The following is a 20,157-nucleotide window of genomic DNA, read 5'->3' as shown; positions in this document are numbered from 1 at the left end:
TTTGTCTTCTGAGTGCGCAGAGGGGATATGCTTGAATTAACTCTGTGTTCTATCCTGACATAGCTCCTTTATGTCACATTCTTTGGGTCCTTGTATCAGAACCTTCTTCAGTTCCCTGCAGTCAAGTAGACAGAGTTCATATCTATGAAATAAGTTTAAGATGGAATTGATGGCTGTGATGTGGGAGGAGGGCTTGGGCCTCAGGTGACTGCTGGGTCCTTGGTACTTAGTGGTGATGGATGTGCAAGCGGGAGCCCACAAAATGCAATAGCAAGACACATTCCTATAATAATAAAACAAGAGAAAAATAAGAAATGTTTCTCTCAGACCAGCAATGCTGGGGAGTTAGGAGGTGAGTCGGGATAGATCAAAGCTGAAAAATCCTTCTCTTTGATTATTCTTCAATCGTGAGAGAATAGGGGCGATAAACGCTCTGGCTATTTCCTGCTGAAAAGTGGTGGAGTACGGGGGTTAGAGGAATAACACCATTCTATACTCAATTGAAAATATTTTTTCCTATTTACTACGAATATTCTGTAGTACCATAATGTTTACATTTTCTCTGGGACCTGCCTTTAGTCCCTAAAATGTTATGAAAAGAAAACAAAACAGAAGGTTAATAATCAGAGTAAATTATAAATCAGCTTCTGAGTCTATAAGGCTGTCAGTAAAGATTTCTAAATATAAGGCTGATAGCATTTCCTACAGCTTGAAATGTTTTTGATGATGTCATCAGACGCCAAGGCAAACTCTGCATGGCCCATACAGCACTAGTCACCGAGATTGTTCAAACATGAGCTGTTGTTGCAATTTTCTGAAATTTATATTAAGTTGCCCATCGTTAGCTTACATAGCTTGAAAAACACTTTAGTTTCAGTGATTCCTAGGCAGAGGATGCAGGGAAAATGGAAACATGTTTGAAAAGACATAGGCAAATATTAACTAGAATTCAGGATCCAGTCCAATTTATAAGTAAAAGACAAAATAAAACTCAAAAGACAATGAATAGCATTAGAATCTAACATCCACAAAAGTATATTACAATTTCTATTGAAACATTTTTTTCCTCTCTAATTACCCCAGTTTTTACTAAAGATAGCCAAATTAAGACTAATTTATTTGTAAAATAAATCCTTTAAATAAACTTGGCCTATTCATTTGCATAAGTCTAGCAAGAATATTAATTAACCGTATAGATATGTTTAATTCTGCTTTGCTGGAATCTTTCATAAAGAATCTTCAGATGGAATTTAAAGGCCTCGCAAGGCCAGAAAAACCAAGGCAAGGATTTGCCATCAGAGGATGCCTGCAATACCTATAGGTTTTAGGTGAGTTTCTTCTTGAGGTCCCCAAAAGTCTTAAGGTTCCTGCACCTGCCAAGAAGTGACATTCCTTATGCACATGGTAAGGCTGCTGGGAACTATATAAGTAAGGTGCCAGGCCAACATTCCCAAGGGCTTTTACTGGTTTTGACTGGCTTCCATAAGTCAATCTTAATTTCTTAAAGCAGTCTGGTCATACCCAAGTTTATGCCTCTCTCAAACATGACATTCTAGTCAAAGGTTTGTTAATAAAAAGCAGTTTGCAATCATGTCCTGTTATAAAGAGAACAGATTCTTATTGAACTTACACAAATAAAATAAAAATAAAAATAAAAATAAAAATACTCATTAAGAGCTTTTAGATTCTGGAGGGGTAAGTAAGGGAGAAAGAAATGAATGTTCCAATCCGGTTTACAAAGATATAATTTACCAAACTGCTTTAAATCACAGCTAGCTTAAGAGAAACAAATCCCCTTATATCAGCATTTTCATGAATCTAGTTATTTCTCAGAGTTTTACAAATCTTCATCTAGTTTGAAGATATAATCTGAAAATTTACTTTTAGAAGCCTGTACTTAAACTAAGCCAGAGTCTTTTCTAGGAATCTTTCTGGAGATGAAACATACTCGCAAAAATATCAGAGTAAAACAATGACAGTCCGCAAATGACAAAACTAAAATGACATGATTATAGATCTGATTATAATGTGATTGACAAAATTTGTTTTTCTCTGCAAAATAACATTTTAAGAAATCAAATAGAATTACAATTGAAAATATTATATTAGGATATTGTAGACTATTAGAGATCATAATCTCCTGAAAATTCACTTTACTAAGAATATATACATATAAATACATCATAATTATTTCCTTATTTGACAAAGTTTCCCAGATAACTTTAGTGTATCAAATATACCTAATTAAAATTTTCTCTTTTATAAAGAGAAAACAAATCTTTGAGGCATTCCAACTGTTTCCCTGGAATAACCCAAAGCTACTTCCAGGTCAGGAAGAGTCTCCTGAATCCTGGGAAGTTTGTCAAATATGCTTGACTAAAAGATCATATTATTTTAAAACAATATTAAATTATTTATTCAGAGTGACAATAGAAAACTTTAAACATAAATGCAGAAATGTATGTAATTATTATTAGCAACACTTAGTTCTTACTATTGTGTAGTTTCGGTTTTCTTAAGTAACCAAGGGCCTGATTTAGACAACATAAAACAAAATTATTTTGATAAAACACAGAATCTCTGTTCTCTAGGCAGAAAACTTTTTCATGTCAGTTGCAGACCAATAGTCTAAGAAACCTTGTCCTATTTAGCAAGGGAGAAAACCCAACTCTAATTTTGCATCAGCTTACTTTTGATGTTTAAGTTAGCTTACTCTATTAAATTTATTTTAATCTTATTCAGCTTGATCATACATAAAATGCCTTTTTTTAGGAGTCCTTTCCCACAAGCCTTCTACAACTTTCTTGGTCACTCTTAGTTGGTCTCTTCTTGCTCATTTAGAGATAACCAACCTTATTTTAAGAGAAACCACTTTTTAAAAATTCCTTCAAAAATATATTTCCATACTTTGTACCATCCTTCCCTGAAAACACATATTATTTCCTTCTATATTAATTAGATTATAACCCTTAGAATCTTAATTTCTAGTAACAACTAAAAGTATATAATCAGCATTCTTTAGGTTGGCAGATTTAAGAATATTTTATAACCTTTAGAAACACATGTTCTTTTACTGGCAAAGCACAAAATGTTTTTATTAGCAGATCTAAACCTAGTTTTTACCTCTCTGCAATAAGAGGCTAAAGGTAGGCAAAACCAGACGTATCCAGCAGTCAACATTTTTTTTTTACTGTGGATAATCGTTTATTGAATAGTTTGCCCTTTCCCCACTGATCTATAATACTAACCCCAACATTTATTAACTTTATATATCATGAACCTTTCTGGATTCTGTTCTATTCCATACTTTCTTAATTATTATTACTTTATAGTACGTCTTGATAGTTGACAAGACAACTGTTCACACGTTGTTCTTTTATGGAATATCTTCGGCCCTCTGCTCTTTTTTAAACCCTTTTTAAAATTAAAGTATAATTGACATACAATATTATATTAGTTTCAGGTGTACAACATAGTGATTCTATGTCTATACATTTTGAAGTGATCATCACAATAGGTATATTTACTATGTCACCATGTTAAGTTAATACAATATTATTGACCTACATTCCCTGTGCTGTGCATTACATCCCCATGACTTACTTATTTTATAACTGGAACTTGGTACCTCTTGATGCCCTTCACCTATTTTGCCCACCCCCTCAACCCTGCTCCCCTCTGGCAACCACCAGTCTATTCTCTCTGTGAGTCTGGTTTTGTTTTGTTTTTTAGATTCCACATATAAATGAAACCATATGTATTTGTCTTTCTCTGCTTGATATTTCACTTAGCATAATACCATCAAGGTTGTCATAAATGGCAAGATTTTATTTTTTATGGCTGAATAATATTTCATGGCATATAGACCACATCTTCTTTATCAATTTATCTATCTATGGGCACAAGTTGCTTCCATATCTTGGCTATTGTAAATAATGCTGCAATGAAGATAGGGGTGCGTATATCTTTTCAAATTAATGTTTTTATTTTTTTATTTTTTTTTATAAATACCCAGAAGTAGAATTGCTGGATCTTGTGATACTTCTATATTTAATTTTTGAAGGAAACTCAATATCATTTTCCATAGTGTCTGCAACAATTATATTTCCACCAACTGTGACAAGGTTCCCCTTTTCTCCACATCCTCTCTAACACTTGTTATTTCTTGTCTTTTCGACATAGCTATTCTGACAGGTGTGAGGTAATATCTCATTGTAGTTTTGATTTCCTTTGCTCTTTTATTATAAATTTTATAATTTTCTCCATAAAGGTCTTAGACATCTTTCGTTCTATTTACTGTTAAATTGCTTATGATTTTAGTTGTTATTGTTTAAGGCAATGTCTGCCAAATTTCTCCATTATAAACTTACTATTTTTCCCCTTTATACTTAATATGTTTTAATACTTCAATTAAAAAAAAATGTTTGTAGAACCATTCAGGTTTTTGTTTTCATTTTAGGTCAGTTTTTGGTAATAATTGTGATAGGATAGATGTCTCCAAGGAGTCATTTCATCTTTACAATGATTACGAATGAATGAGTAGAAACAGATGAATAAAATAAGGCCGATTTGAGATTCCCACCCAAATCTTGACTTCAGAGCTCTAAACACTTTTTACTGGCAAGCTTGCAGTTACCCCTTTCCACTAGTAGATGGAAGTGCTAACAGAGCTTGAAACTTCACATTTCAAGGCTGATTAAACAATAGAACTGATTTTATGGTGATCTTCGTCAAAATGAGACTCTACCTGTATGGCCTGGTAATATTCTTCTCTACTGTACTGTATAGTGCTTCTGTACTGTGCATGATCATATCTCATTAAATATATAAAATAATGAACATGGTTTGTAAAAAGTTTATAGACTAGTAAAATATAGACAAATTTGACAGGTTGTAATTAGCAATAACCTTGCCTCGGATAAACCTCATTGGCTACGATACTGCCACTGCACAAAGCTTGACAGGTTTTAAAATATCTGCAAGACTGTAGTTGGAAACTAGATAATTAACATGCAATAGAACCTAATTTCTGAATTATCTGGAATCAAGAGTAATTTGGGTAATCTGGGGTCCCTATGGACTAGAATCTATAACAGACCATATTATGCTGACTTTTCTCAGCACGAACAGGGCTCAGTTGATATGTTTGAGCACCTAATTAATTCTAATGGACTCAGAACTGTCATGGAAGAGCATGGTCTCATCCTTGAAGAAGATATTTACTTTATCAAGGAGCAAATTACAGGACCACTTGAATCGCCAGTCAAAGAGAATTCGGTAAGTTTGTGTACAACTTAATGTGAAGTGACTCATGCTTTTCATCTGGTCTTTTCTTGATTCCTTCAGAGCTATTTGAAGAGGGATATTTGGCTATTTTAGAGGGACTAGATGATAATATATGTTGTATATTTCTACTGATTTGCAAACAATGAAAGGCTTATATATTTTTTTCTACTTCTTAACTAAGTTCTTTAGAAGTTATCCCCCAAATTAAAATACATATATAAATATTTTATAATGAATATGTATCAGTATTTTATATAGAAACCTGAAGTAACTTTTGGAAAATGTAAAAGTGTGTGTCTTATTTATCCATTAAAATTAACATATTTGAAATATTTAGATATACGAAGACCTAGAAAAAAGTTGAATTAGTTCAGAGGAAAATCTATTTTGTTTCCTTTTTGGTCTGTTTTTTTATTATAAAAAAAGAGATCAAAAAATAATTTCATGTTTGAATTCAAACATTAGCATATAAGGAGCATTCTAGTTCATAATTGGATCTTATATTTTTGAAAACTTTTAAACCAGGAAAACAAAGCTCATCGGTCATAGGAAATGTAGTAGAGTTAGGATCTTTTCAATGGCACAAAACAGTCTAGTATTAACAAGATATCACATACCTTAGCATTTCTTTTACCTTTTCTACTAATTTAGGAATTAAGTGGAAGAAGGAAAGAATAGAACCTTCTAACTTACCTCACATTCCCATTCAAGTATCTGTTTATAATGTTCAGATTAATACAATTGCTTTGCTTTGCTTATAAATAAATAGATTTGATTCCTATCCTAAAACTTTTAGAGGGTTGTCTTGTCTTCTAGTGGCCATACAAAGGGCGTCCTAAAGAGAAAAGTTTCCTTTATGAAATAGTGGCCAATAAAAGAAATGGCATTGATGTGGACAAATGGGATTATTTTGCCAGGTATGCACTAAACACTTCAGAAAATTTGCTTAAAATCCTTGTATATTTTAAATACATGCAATTTTTTATTTAAGCAAACAAATAAAAATAAAATCCTTGTATTAGTATTAGTATTTAAGTTATAGTTTTCTTGTTGAAAAATTTTATCTCTCTGCTTTGGAATCTTTCTAGGGACTGCCATCATCTTGGTATCCAAAATAATTTTGATTACAAACGCTGTATTATGTTTGCCCGTGTCTGTAAAGTAGGAGAGCAGATGCATATCTGTAGTCGAGACAAGGTAAGCTATGTCAGAGGAACATCAGTGAAGTTATAGTCAATTCCTAGTTTGAAATCTTGAGATAACCATTGAATAATTTGGAAAAATCAGTACCTGGTAAATTGTTAATCTCTTTATTTCACGCTCAACATTGAAGTATTTTAAGGCTCTTTCTACTTCTTTTGCATTGTTAAGTAATAAAATTGCAATGGATATTTATTCAGTGTTGTACTAAGCACTGTTTTAAGTGCTTTAGACAGATTAACTCAATTCTCGCAACCCTATGACATAGATACTATTATTGCCCCCTTAACAGACGAGCAAATTGAAGCACAGAGAATACATGCAATTAATAAATGGCAGAACTGGAATTTCAGAAAGTTTGACTCAAGTCTCTTCCTTAATCATTATATTAGTGTTTTGGAATAGTTCAAATACTAAACTCATTAGTTCTTGCTAGATTAGAGTCATGTAACTAAAGAGTAGTATAGTATTATAGTATAGAAAGTATTTCTTTTGAGAATGAAGAATATTAGAATAGTAATACCTAACTTTTAGAGTTATTGGGAAGATTAAAATATATATTTAAGATTCATAAAACAGAACCTATCACAGAGTTAAACACTCAAAAGATTTTGGTTTACTAAGACTGAAAGTTGCAAAGCAATGAATAGTTTTATTTTAGGGGGCTCAGGCATTTTAATGAAGTAGCCCTCGGGCATAGCCTTTCTGTCTGCCACTGTCTCTTCTCTTTGTCTTATATACTTGTTCACTAACAAGGGTAACACCATCTGATCCTACACTAATATTTATTTCACGTTTTCCGGCAGGAGGCTGGGAATCTGTATGACATGTTCCATACACGCAGCTCTTTGCATCGTACAGCTTATCAACACAAAGTTGGCAACATCATTGACACAATGTAAGAAATTCAATTGTTACATCCCTATAAAAATTTCTATGTTTTGCTAGAGTATCATACATGGATCAAGTTGAGATTTTTAGATAAATTAAAGTGAATTTTAAGTGAATAAATCCAAAACAGTTTCCTTACACAAATAAAACAAAAACTACCATAAAATAAACTTAGTTGGAGAAAGAGGAAGAGAATAGATAAAAGAAATGGATGAAAGGCAGAAGAGCTGACTTAGCCTAGACATGAAAAGGCAATGCTGGAATGGCTTAGGACCTCTGCATAGGCAGTTGCTTATGTACCAGATATTAGTCATTAAGATGAGTGATAGGACATAGATAATTGACATTTTGAAATTAATGAAAAACATTCATTTTAAGGATTAAGATTAATGTCTGTTCTTACCCTGTCAATTATTTATCAAAATTAGTAGCAAGTAGTAAAATCGATAGGAATTTCACCTCTTCTCCCCGATCCAGTCAGAACTATTACAGAAAAGTACAGCCAAGTCTCTGGTGACTCAGAGACCTCAGGAGGAGTTATCAAAAGTTGGGTGTGAGTCAGATTGTTACCATGTCTCTAAAATAGCTTTAAATTGTTTTATTATAAGCCTTTCATGTTCATGTTTACATTTGTGTTGAGGAAATCTATCTTCTTTTTCTATTTTTTACCCATCTTTTTTCATGAGCAGACTAATTAAAATATATTCTCCTATTTATATGGTTGTTACTTCGATAGGAGAGTTTTTTTGTTGTTTTGTTTGTTTTTAATTTGTAGAGTCAGAAAGATTTAGGTTCAGCCTGGTACTGCTTCTTCCTAACTAAGTAAAATAAAAATTTACTTAATTTCTGCATCTGTAAAATTGACTTTGATTGTGCACCTATCTATTTTACTGGTAGAAAAAGGAAATAAGACAAGGTATCTAAAGCCTGCCATAATTCCTGGAACACAGTAAACAGGTAGCTCACAAATCACTGCGCCTTTACTTAGTATGATCGAGAAGCAGTTGTCTTTAGAATATTGTGTCTCAAGATTTTATTTCCCTAAAGTAGGTTTTCTTAACTTTAAGCAAGGACTATAGCACTTACTTAAATTTTCTCATAAGCATAAATTTTTATAAAATGATTTTTAGGATTACAGATGCTTTTCTCAAAGCAGACCCCTACATAGAGATTATAGGTGCTGAAGGAAAAAAGTATCACATTTCTACAGCAATTGATGACATGGAAGCCTTCACTAAGCTAACAGGTAAGAACTAGAAGGTAATATAGTGGTCTATTTCAGATAAAGTATAAGCTGTCCCTGGAGTGCAGATGTTTTGTTTTTTTTTTTCCATCAAACATTCCAATGGATTTTAGCTTTTCAAGTGATTATATACTTTGAGATTTGAGTTTTATCTCTGCTTTTTACTGACAAGAGAGCTTTAATAAAGTTATTTAACCTCTCTGAACCTTAGTTTCCTCATCTGTAAAATGGTAGTAATAATACCCAACATATAGTTGTGTTGTGATTCTTAAATGAGGCATAGCATCTAGTATAGTATTTGGCCCATAAGTACTCAACATTTACTATTATTTAACTTATAACACAGCTGGACTAACAGCAGACTAATACCAAAAAACCTGACTTGCCCTTTTATCATTGTTTTTGTTTCAAAACGCGAGATGCCAGGAACATTTCTTCACACTTCAGCAGAAACAAAATCTGCAGCTTAGGATGGGAAAGAAGAGAGGTGAAGGTGGTTCTTTAATGTGGGAAAGTATAGACTGAGAAATAAAGATCAGTAAAGCAAAAGAAGTAGACCAAAATGTATACAGCAGCTAGAGCTCTTAGTTGCAGATCATGAAACTGACTCTGTTTAACTAAAAATAAAGTGAGATAGCAATCACATGGCTTACAGAATCGGTGGAAAGGCTGGAGGTTCTGAAAGTGAGCAAAAACAACAGAAGCTGAGCAGCCTAAGCTACAGCCAAGATCACTGCGCATCAGCTTCCTGTCTGGTGTGCTACTGCTGTTCCATCACCACTAGATTCTGTGTGTTGCACAGTGCCAGAATGAAACCTAAACCAGTTTATCTCAAACTCTTTGAAGAACCAACATTATTTATTTCCAACTCCTCGCAGATGGATACTTTTCTAAACTACGATAAAAACAAATTACTGGGAAAATGAAATGGGGGGGCCATACAAAATACAAGCCCCAATTTTTATCATTAAATTTGACAGACCATACATTTCTATAAATATAATCAAAAGAAACATGATAGAGAAAAAACTTGAATTACAAAAACTATGTATTCTTTAAAAATATACATGTAGGCAATTAATATAGAGTCCCTCTTAAACTTGTAACTTTTTAGCCATTTTCCAATCATAACTAAACCAAAAATTAGAAGTGAAATAATGATTCCCCATATTAAATTTCTTTGTGCACTGAGAACACTGTGTGTATCAATATTTAAGGTTTATAATGTGACATGTGAGTTTGCTTCTTGCTCATTAATCTAAGTTGGATTGATGACAAAGGTACTCACGGGATAATATATATCTAATTTTTTTCTATGTTTTGTTTTAGTAACATCATAGTAGAAAAACTAGTTTTCCATTGTTATGTTGATAGGAATGCAAGAAAGATTGTAAAAGAATTTGAGCAAGCTGGGGATATTTATTTTTAAGTTTTGTTTATAATGAAGAGGGTGATGCTGTGTTTTAAAGTCATCTTCAGTTTTCATCAGAAGCCATAATTAGTTCTAACAATTTATCCTCTGTTATATGTGAACTATATTTTGGTGAAAGGAAATGAATTCTAGATTTTATAGACTTTTGGGTTAACTGACAAACCATAAAATATCATACATTTTAATATGATCTTAACTGCACATGACTATATATAGCTCTCGCTTACCGTAGAGGTTCTGTAACACCCAAACTGGTTTTTACCCTTTTCAATGAGATGAGTCCACTGATCATGCACTTGGATGTTATAGAAATGTCCAAAATCCCAGACGAAAGATTAGGTCACACTTTTGTGCTTTATCTGCCAGAATATGAGAGAACAAGCATATGGCCTTTCCAGCTTTCATTATTTGAGACGGGGATAATCCCATTCCTTTTGCGTATTATTCTTGGTAGTCATATAATCCTTATTGTCCTTAACTACATGACCTTGAAGGAATAGGACCATGTGAGCCTTAATACATCTTAATTTTGATGCATGTTAAAGTAAATTGCAGATATCGGTACACTTTACTCTAACTTCTTCAGCATGCAGATTAACTAAAGTTCAGTACTTATAGATATTTTCCTTTTGATGTAAAGAAATTTTCCATGCAGTTTGAATCAATGTACAAATTGTAAATGTACATTTGCTAGTTTTGACAAATGCAGGACACAGAACGTTATCTTCTTGGTAGAAGGTTTCCTCATACCCTTTCCCAGTGAATTCTTGCCCCCCACCTCACCCCTGGGAGCTACCACTGTTTGCCTTTTCTGGACTTTTCTATAAATGGAATCATACAATGTTTACTCTTGTAACAAGCTTCTCACTCAGCATTATGTATCTGAGGTTCATCCAGATTGCATGTATCAGTAGTTCATTCCTTTTTATTGCTGAATTGTAGTCCATCATATGGATATGCCATAGTTTATCTATTCCTTCTGCTCCCTAAATTCCTATTTCTGATGACTGTTTCAGCTTATCTGGATATAGCTATTTTAATCATTGCAAATGTTATGACCCCGTCTTAGATAACCATTTTCTTACCTTGGTCTTTATTCCTCAATATTACTTAGCAACAGGTGTACATTACCCCTACTTTGCCTTCCCCTGCAAGCCGCGACCCCAAAATTCCTTAATTAAGTTGGAATCTAGAATGTTAGATTTAAAAGGACCTTAGGGATCATCTACTTAAAACTGCTCAAATGAGAAAACTAAAGCCAAATGAGAAAAGCAAAAAAATGTCATTTATCTAATAAATGACAAAGTTAAACTCAAACCAAGTCTTCTCACTCCCAAGTTGAATGTTGCTTATACTATTTTAGAGTGATATTTTAACCATGAAATTTAATAGACAACCAGTTTCCCTTCTATAACTCTTTTCTGAAAACATGTATGTGGAACAAATAGAACTCTCATACATGGCTAGAGGGGACGCAAATGGTACAGCCACTTGGAAAACATTGGACATTTTCTCATAAACATACGTTTATCCTATGACCCAGTAATCCCTCTTCTATCTGCTTACCCAAAGGAGATGAAAATCTAAGTCCCTTCTCCCCTCCGCCAAAAAAAATTTTGCCTGTTAGAATAAGATGAAAGGCATAAGAAAGGTATCAGTAGAGTTTCATGGTGTTCAAAGGAAGGAGAAATTACATTCCTGGTTTCGATGGACTGGGGAAGGCTTTGCAGTGTGATGCCTTTTGAAATGAATCTCAGATTACATAGACTTTCAAGAAGTAAGAATCTGTAATGGAAGAAAGCATTTCATTAATTCAGTTGCGAATAGGGTAGATAAAGGCATGGATTAGAATACTATGGTCTTATGTTAAAATTGTTTTTTAAACAGTATTGCAGTTTATAACATATATAATTATAATATACGAAAAATTAATGAAAACCAAAAATGGAAAGATTGTTCGTAGAAACTATCACTGAGTGGGTGAGGAATATGTTAACCATAAATTGTGTAGGGAAGGCTGTATGCATAAGTGAGTTGAATGACAGAAGGTTGCTAATATTTTATTTTGCCAAGAAAAGGCATTTTAATAAAACTCATTTTACAAAATGCTGCATTAGATTCAGTCCAAGATTATCAATGGGTGCTAAACCTTTGGTTGAAAGCTTATTGGGATAATCTTACAGTTCTAAAATATTACACTGCAGATTATTTAATTACTAAAGGAAAATAAATCTATAATAGAGAAAGCTAGAGATGATCGTCCTAACCAATGGATGGATCTTAACATAACCAGTAATGGTAACAAAACTCATATGTGACTCTTGATGCTATGCAGTGAGTGAGGCACATCCCTAGGACTGTGTTTTGACAACAGTGTTTAACCTGAATCTAATGGTGAAGAAACAATTGAACAAGTTCAAAGTGTGGGACCTTTTACAAAATGACTGCTTGAACTTTTCTAAAATGTCCACATCATGAAAAACAAGAAGTCAGGGGAATTAGTTTAGTTCTAGATCAAAGGAGACTAAAAAACATAACAACTAATGTTATCCATAATATCTGATTGGTTTCTCTATTCAACAATAAAAATCCATAAATTACATTATTGGAACAATTAAGCAAATTTGAAAGTAGACTATGTGTTAGATATTTTTATATCAATGTTAAATATTTTGACATGATTGTGGTTCTATAAGAAAATGTTCTTGTTCTTGGGAGATATATGCTGAAGTATTTAAGAGTGAAAGTTCTTGATGTCTGTAATTTTGAGAGGTTTCCTTAAAAATTTGTGTATGCATACACTGACAGAGAGTGTACATATGTGGAAAACATACTAACAGTTGATGAATTTAGGTGAAGGGTATTTTATTTTTAAATTTGTTTAAATAAAACACAGGAGGAAAAGGGAAGAAGGAAAAAAGTACCTTATACTATCATCATAGAATGGAACTTAAAAAACTTTTTATTAAGGAAATTTATATCACTTAGCTTCAATAGTTATCAACACATAGCATTTTGCTTCATCCTTTACTTCCTTCAGACACTGGACCATTTTGAAATAGATCACAGACATAATTTTGTAATTCCTTAAGTATCATTCTCTTTAAAAATAAAACAAAACATAACAATAAATTAATACATTATGTATCCGTAACCCAGCCTCAAATCATCAACTCCAGGGCGGTCTTGTTTCATCTCTGTCCTTTCCCACTCACTAGACTACTTTGAAGCTAATCCAGGACATTGACTGGAAAGTTTTTACAAAGGTTTTTTTTCACTTCAGTCTTTTAAAAAAGATTTTCACATGGTTATAACCATAGCGTGCCTACATTTATAAACTGCTTAAAATCACTCTAGAAGTACAGCAATGTGTGAGTCTTTCTAAGTCATGGTTTTTTTATTTTAATGTAACTGAAATTTCATCAAATTGGCAGATAACATTTTTCTGGAGATTTTATACTCTACCGATCCCAAATTGGATGAAGCACGGGAGATTTTAAAAAAAATTGAACACCGTAATCTGTACAAGTACGTGGGTGAGACTCAGCCAGTTGGAGAAACAAAGATTAATAAGGTAAGTTGAGTCGTCAAGCACCTTCTCATTAGTGAAAAGTCCTCTGTCCTCGTGAGGAAAACCATTAACCTGTCACAATACCAGGATTCTGTTCTAAGCCCTTTACATTCATTCTCATTTAATCTCATTTACATAAATACAGTGTTCTTAGGTCTGTCCTATAGATGAAGAAACTGAAGCTTGGGAAGAGATTAAATAACTTGCCCGTAGATGCATAGGTAGTGAGCCAGGATTCAAAGCCAAGTCTGATTTACTCCACACCTTTACTTTCTCATCCTGGAAGTGATAGGGACCCTCAAAATAAGGTTTCTGCATGAGCTTAATTGAGACTCTGAGGACCTGCTACTACTTAACTTCTTTCACAGTTTATCAGGTTCTCCCAAATGGTGCATGCCTATCTTTTTTAGTTCATTTATCTTTCCTCTCATGCTTGTTGAAGATTTTACTCTTTACCAGAAAGCCAGTGACATGAGCCATACTGATAACCACCTTACCTATAATACTTCCTTGGGTTACACTTTACTTCCTCTTGTTTTACTAATAGGTTAATGCCGCATTTTTTTAAAATGCGAGAATCCTGTTATGAAAGTTGCTCTATTGTGATTTGATTAAAGGATAGCATAGGCACATTTCTCATGTTTCTCACATGATCCAAACCTTAAACATAAAAGATCCTTCCACATATAGCACCATTTCGTAATGTAATATACTGTTTTCTATTAGTTTAGTTAGGGATAAGAAAGCTGTGAATGAAGGAAGGAAAGTATAGAGCTGTGCTGTCCAATACCATAGCCACTGGTCACTTGGGGCTATTGAGCAGTTGAAATATGACCAGTCCAAGTCAAGATGTGCCATAAGGGTAAAATACAAACCAGATTTTGAAAACTTAGTACCGAAAACAAAAAAAGTAAAATATTTCATTAATGTTTTAATATTGCTTATACATTTGAATGATAAAAATTAGATAAATTGGAATAAATAAATACTTTAAAATTTTTTAAAGAATGGCATAAGCTCTATATTTGTTAAGGATATATCTCTATTCATTTTTCTTAAAATGCCATTTTCAGAGAGGGAACCTCTTCATGGCACAAGCACATAATGGTGAAGAACTGGGGTTCTAACATGAGTTTTGTCTTTTCCAGGAAGACTATGAATGGATTCCAAAAGACATTGCTGAAGCCAAACCTGGAGTACTCCTAGAAACTGAGCTGAAGGCTGAAGATTTCATAGTGGATGTAAGTAGTTTGCCTGATAATATACTAAATATAAAAGTGTACATTCATTATAGAAAATTTGGAAAATAACAGAAAAATTAAAGGAAGAAGATCACTTGTGAATTCACAGAGAGAACCAACATGAACTAGTTTTTAAATTTTCTTTGACGTGTTGTCAATGTTTTTAATGGAATTATGGTCAGGTGATTAGTAGAACATTGTGTATATTGAATTTTTAATGTTTTTTTGATCACAAAGGTAATACATGCCAATTATTTTTAAAAATTGCCTACATACAAAGGAAAAAGTTAAGACTTTTTGACTCCTATTTTCATAGAGGCTGTAGTGTCTTCTTGTATCCTAATGAGAATGCCAAATGGCTTTCTCATATTTTCTTTTGTTTCTTATAGGAAATACTTTTCAGAGTTCTATTCTGAGATTTCAGGACTGTACTCCCTATGTATTTTTTCATAGGCCTCTCATTTGTTATTTTCTTGACACATCTATGAGTGATGGGTGATCTCTCCATAACCATTCTTTGTCAAGCGATACAATGAGCGAATTGCCATTGAACCTAACCACTGTCTACTCACTTGGCTATGTGCTACAGTGTCTCAGATCTGCAGATCAGGCTGCAGTTTTCTATTTCATTAGATGAGGTTCCATCAGAATAAAGGGATCTCATATCCTGACTTCCTGAGACTCTGAAAGACTTCTCTCCCCAGAATGTTTTCCCTGGTGCTCAGGTGTCTACCCTTGCCCTCAGTGCTATATCAAGCTCAACACAGCGCAGCTCCTAGTCAATCTCCAACCTCCCATCAGGTTTTTCTCTCAAATCTCCTACTGGATGTCGGATCACAGGTACCTAAAGAGGCCACGTAAAGGAAAAGATGACATGTACGTGACAAGTAGACATGAAAAGAAGTTTAACCTTCTTTTTAACCTAAAGACAGATTGATACAGTAATGAAAGATTTTTTTTTTTTTGACTATCAGACTTGTAAGAACAAAAAGTTGTATGAGATTGTGCGATAATAAGGATATGTGAAAATGGGAGGGTAAATTGATACCAGAGACCAAACTAGGGTCAATTTTAACTGACCTAGAAATTTTTGTGAAATTAGAAAAAATATATATATATCCCTGAATAGGAAATACAATGCAATAATGTAAACATTAAATTTGTTTTTAACATGGAAAGATATTTGTAATAAGTTAAAAAGCAGTGTATACTGAATGATTTTATTTTTGTTTCTTTAAATATATATATACATGTATGTATACAGTGAGCACATTGAAAAAAATTCTGGATATATTAATGGTAAAATAGTAACATTGTTTCTGCCCGAGTGGTGAAATTACAGCTTTTTTTTTTTTTTACAGTGAGTATGATACATGAGTTTTATAATCAGAAAAAAAATCTTTCCATTTTAGGAGAGGTAAAGCCCTTCTGTATTCTGAGAAAACAAGTAAAATGACTAATTAGGTGGTTTATTATGTATTAGCATCTCAGTTTTAGTTTGATAGTATAATATATTTATGTGATACATTTTACCATACTCGGCTTTTTTTAGGACTGCGGTAGTAACTTTTATGATTATTTAATGGGCTATAAAACTTAATTTTACTACTTAGAATTAAAGATTCATAGTTGTTGGTCTGTAGCTACTTTTTATTTAGTCTTGAATTCTTGGAATCTCCAACTATTATAACATTACCCTTCTGGAAAAATAACCATTTTCATCAACTCTGTTTTAGGGAAGAATTTCCAATTGTACATTATAGAGACAATAGGGATTGCTTTTTATTCCTATTCTAAAGTCAAGGAAATAAATACCGAAGAGCTAGTGGCACTTCTGGAAATTGCTGAAAATTTTTATAGTGTTTTATGTGTAAAAATGTCAGGGCTGCATTGGGTCCCTCCCCACGTGAAGTGACACCTGGAAGAAAAGCCTGTGATAGCACCGGCCCTGGGATCATGGGGAAGACTGAGCAATTGCTCCCTCCCAGATGAAGGGATGCAGCACACTCACTTCTGTATCACAGCTGAATCTCAAATGTCCACCTTTCTCTCACAGGCTACTTATGATACAGCCACCAAACCTCATATACTGGTTTTCTTCAGTCACCACTCACAGGCTAAGCTTTTACCATATGTTCTTTTGTGGACCATCATTGCCACATTACTCTTCCCCCGCCCCCAGTTATTTCATTGCCAGCCTCTCCCCTTCTCTCAAACCTATCCACGGAGCCCTTTGGAATTTCCGCTCCCCTGTAGAGGAGCATTAACGAACTCCTCTGTAGCCTCAGCCTCTTGACTAATGACCTCTTTGCCTTTGTTGCAGCGTTGCTGTCCCCTGAGAACCTGGTTCCCCTGCAGCTTATTCAGGAAAAGCACATTCCTCAGGGTCAGGAGACCTTCCTGTTCATCAGTTCCCTTATTCCCTAGTGCCACTCCAAGACCCTACGCAAGATCTCTATTCCTCTGAGACTAACATCCTCAAAGCATCTGCTGCCCTCTTGTTGAAGATTTTGGCATGGTGTAGAGGCTTCCTGTCTACCTCACTTCCTGCTTTTATCCTTAATGACTTCATAGTCCACATGGCCTGCCCACTCTGGTCTCTTCATCCCCATCCTTAGTGACTTTATCCACTCTACTTCAGCCAACACTCTCAGCAGATCATACTCCGAACCTTATCAGCATTTGAAAATATCCTCCCTCTTAAAATCACTAATTCCGCATCCTATATCTGTCTGCAAACTCCTTTCTTTCTTATTTGCTTGTTCTTAGCTCATTAGGACCCCAGTTTATATTGTTTACTCACTTTCCTCCAGCTTGTCAATGACCTTCTATCTGTATTTCTCTCTAAATCTAACTTAGATTCTGTGATCCATTAATTCAGTCATTTTCTGCAGTTACCTTCAACACCCTTGCCTCTCTTTGCATCTACCTAGCATAAAACTGAATGACAATTCATGGTCACCAATCTTAGCTGGGCCCCCTTAATTTTCTGGCAGGCTAAGTATAATTCTCCAGTCTCCATAATGACTATTTCAAACCACCGTCTTCACTCCTCTTAGAACTCCAACACTGTTCCCTAACCCCAACTGTATTCACCCTCAGTGACTAACCCCACTTTGGCTCTTATTTCAGAAATAAAATATAGGCCATTAGGTAGGAACTTCCTCAACCTACACCACCAAATAAGTAAGCCCACCTCCATCTGCAGCTGGGTTCAGCCTTCCCTCTCTACAGTGGGGCAATGTCTCTCTTCTTATCTTCCACTTATGTTCTAGACCAAGGCTGCCCGACAGACCTTTCTGATGATGGAAGCGTTCTAGATCTATACTGTCCACTTTGGCAGCCGTTAGCCACACGTGGCTATTGAGCATTTGAAATGCAGCTACTGCAACTGAAGAACTAAGTTTTTTATTGTCTTTAATGTTAATGACTTGAAAGTTAAAAAGTCATCTGTGGCTAGGGGCTCCCACATTGGGCACTTCTGTGGAAGCTGACGGTATCGAGTCTCTCCTCTCTTTGACTTTCCCATCAGCTGTTCAACAGACTTTCATTTTAAGAAAATAACGAGCACCACACTCTTTACCCTCTCCTCTTTAGTTGTCTCTCCTTACCTTTTCTAGGTACCATATTTCTCTCTCTTGCATCTTGTTAACAGCCGAAATTCTACCAGTTGTCTTCTCTTTTTAATTTCTTATTGACTTCCGAACCTGTTTTCTGTTGCTGTCACTATACTAAAATCGCTCTCACTGAGACTTCGGTGTGACCAAACCCAGCAGACAGTTTCAGTGCTGTTTGCCTCAGAGCTACTTCTTCTGCCTGGAATTCTTTTCTTTCCTACCTAGGCCTGGTTAATTCCTGCTTACTTAGTAAAGTCCTTTTCCCAGGAAAACCATTTCCAGCCATTCCCCGGAAGCCCCAAACTACTTGGTTTCCCAGTTACAAACTTTCATAGCACCATTTGTTTTCCCTTGATAGCTCTTATAATAAATGTGGTTAGATAATTACTTTTTTTTTTTTTTTGAGAATTTTTTATAAGAGTTGATTTGGGCCCAAACTGACAACATATACCAGGAAGCAAGATCTCAAATCTTTGTGATAATTACTTTTGTAATTATTTGTTCAACCTCAGTTCAGGCCACATGGTCTGTGGGGGCTGGAAGTGTATCAAGATTTCTTGTTATATCTCAAGTGCCTACCACAGGTATCTATCACATAGTAGGTATTGACTTTATATCCTACTTCTATTGAAAGCACATATACCGCAGCCCACTCCACCCCAGATTTCAGAGCCTTTTGGGTTATGTACCATTTTTATTCCACTATGAGTCACCTAACCAGTGCTCTTACTTCAGAACCTCTAGAGAGCTCTGTTCCATTTGCTTCAGTGCCCCTTCAACCCTGCATTCAGTTCTCATTGTTATTAAATATGTAAGTAGTTTCATTTATTTATTGCCTTTATTAAGGTTATCAACGTGAATTATGGATTGGAAGACAAGAATCCTATTGATCACATGTACTTCTATTGTAAGAGTGACCCTGAGCAAGCAATCCAGATTAATAAAAATCAGGTAACTACTTAGGTAAAAAAAAATATATGTACTGTTGTGGCATTTGGCAGATCTTTATAGTAAATTTGCATTTTACATGCAGTCTAGGTCCTAAAGTCAATGTTAAAAAAAATAGAAGCATATCTTTAAAATTAAAATGTACCTGACTTTATGTAAACTAGATCATCTAGTTTTTCCTGTTTGCCAAACATAGATAAAAGCATTTTTGGTCTAGAGGATAGGTGAAAAATCCTCTGGGAAGGAAGTGTTGTATGGTTGAAGTCATGTAAGTTAAATGTGCTTATTCACCTATCTTTTGTATGAGAGTCTGCAGGCTATGTATAGTTATATAATACACACTTTTGTCTCTTATTAATCGGCAGGAGATTGTGGGACGTTTTGCAATATGACAACTAACACGAATCCTTTTCTTTCTATTACAATTGGGATAAAATAGCAAACTAATGTGATGCTTTTAGTACAGCATCAAGAATGGAGGTTAGGAACAGCTGATCTCTCCTCCGTGTGGGAATTCAAGGGGACAATGGAATCTTTTCTTCTTCCAAAAGGTTTCCAAGCTTTTGCCAGAGAAATTTTCAGAGCAGCTGATTCGCGTGTATTGTAAGAAGACGGATGAAAAGAGTTTGTTTGCTGCACGCCAGCATTTCGTTTATTGGTGCTCACTCAACAACTTCACCAAGCCTCAGGTAAGTGGCTTAGTATTCACATACGTGGCATAATTTTTT

The 20,157-nt window shown here is 34.4% G+C and overlaps 1 protein-coding gene and 1 pseudogene across 2 annotated transcripts in view; one reads left to right on the top strand and one right to left on the bottom strand.

Annotated features, from left to right (window-relative positions):
- SAMHD1 (SAM and HD domain containing deoxynucleoside triphosphate triphosphohydrolase 1) overlaps positions 1 to 20,157 on the top strand; it is a 45,766-nt gene that overhangs the window by 21,322 nt on the left and 4,287 nt on the right. For both annotated transcript variants that reach the window (XM_039864257.1, XM_039864258.1), the window contains exons 7-15: positions 5,122 to 5,277; positions 6,103 to 6,203; positions 6,375 to 6,483; positions 7,293 to 7,384; positions 8,508 to 8,623; positions 13,487 to 13,626; positions 14,772 to 14,864; positions 19,328 to 19,432; positions 19,981 to 20,118. In XM_039864257.1, the coding sequence (XP_039720191.1) occupies positions 5,122 to 5,277; positions 6,103 to 6,203; positions 6,375 to 6,483; positions 7,293 to 7,384; positions 8,508 to 8,623; positions 13,487 to 13,626; positions 14,772 to 14,864; positions 19,328 to 19,432; positions 19,981 to 20,118 (1,050 nt within the window). The remainder of the gene's footprint in view (positions 1 to 5,121; positions 5,278 to 6,102; positions 6,204 to 6,374; positions 6,484 to 7,292; positions 7,385 to 8,507; positions 8,624 to 13,486; positions 13,627 to 14,771; positions 14,865 to 19,327; positions 19,433 to 19,980; positions 20,119 to 20,157) is intronic.
- On the bottom strand, positions 4,834 to 4,958 carry LOC120604245 (uncharacterized; annotated as a pseudogene).

Source organism: Pteropus medius, unplaced genomic scaffold (assembly GCF_902729225.1).
Source record: "Pteropus medius unplaced genomic scaffold, Ma_sr-lr_union100, whole genome shotgun sequence".
Classification (NCBI taxonomy): domain Eukaryota; kingdom Metazoa; phylum Chordata; class Mammalia; order Chiroptera; family Pteropodidae; genus Pteropus; species Pteropus medius.
This window is presented reverse-complemented; position numbering and strand designations above follow the sequence as displayed.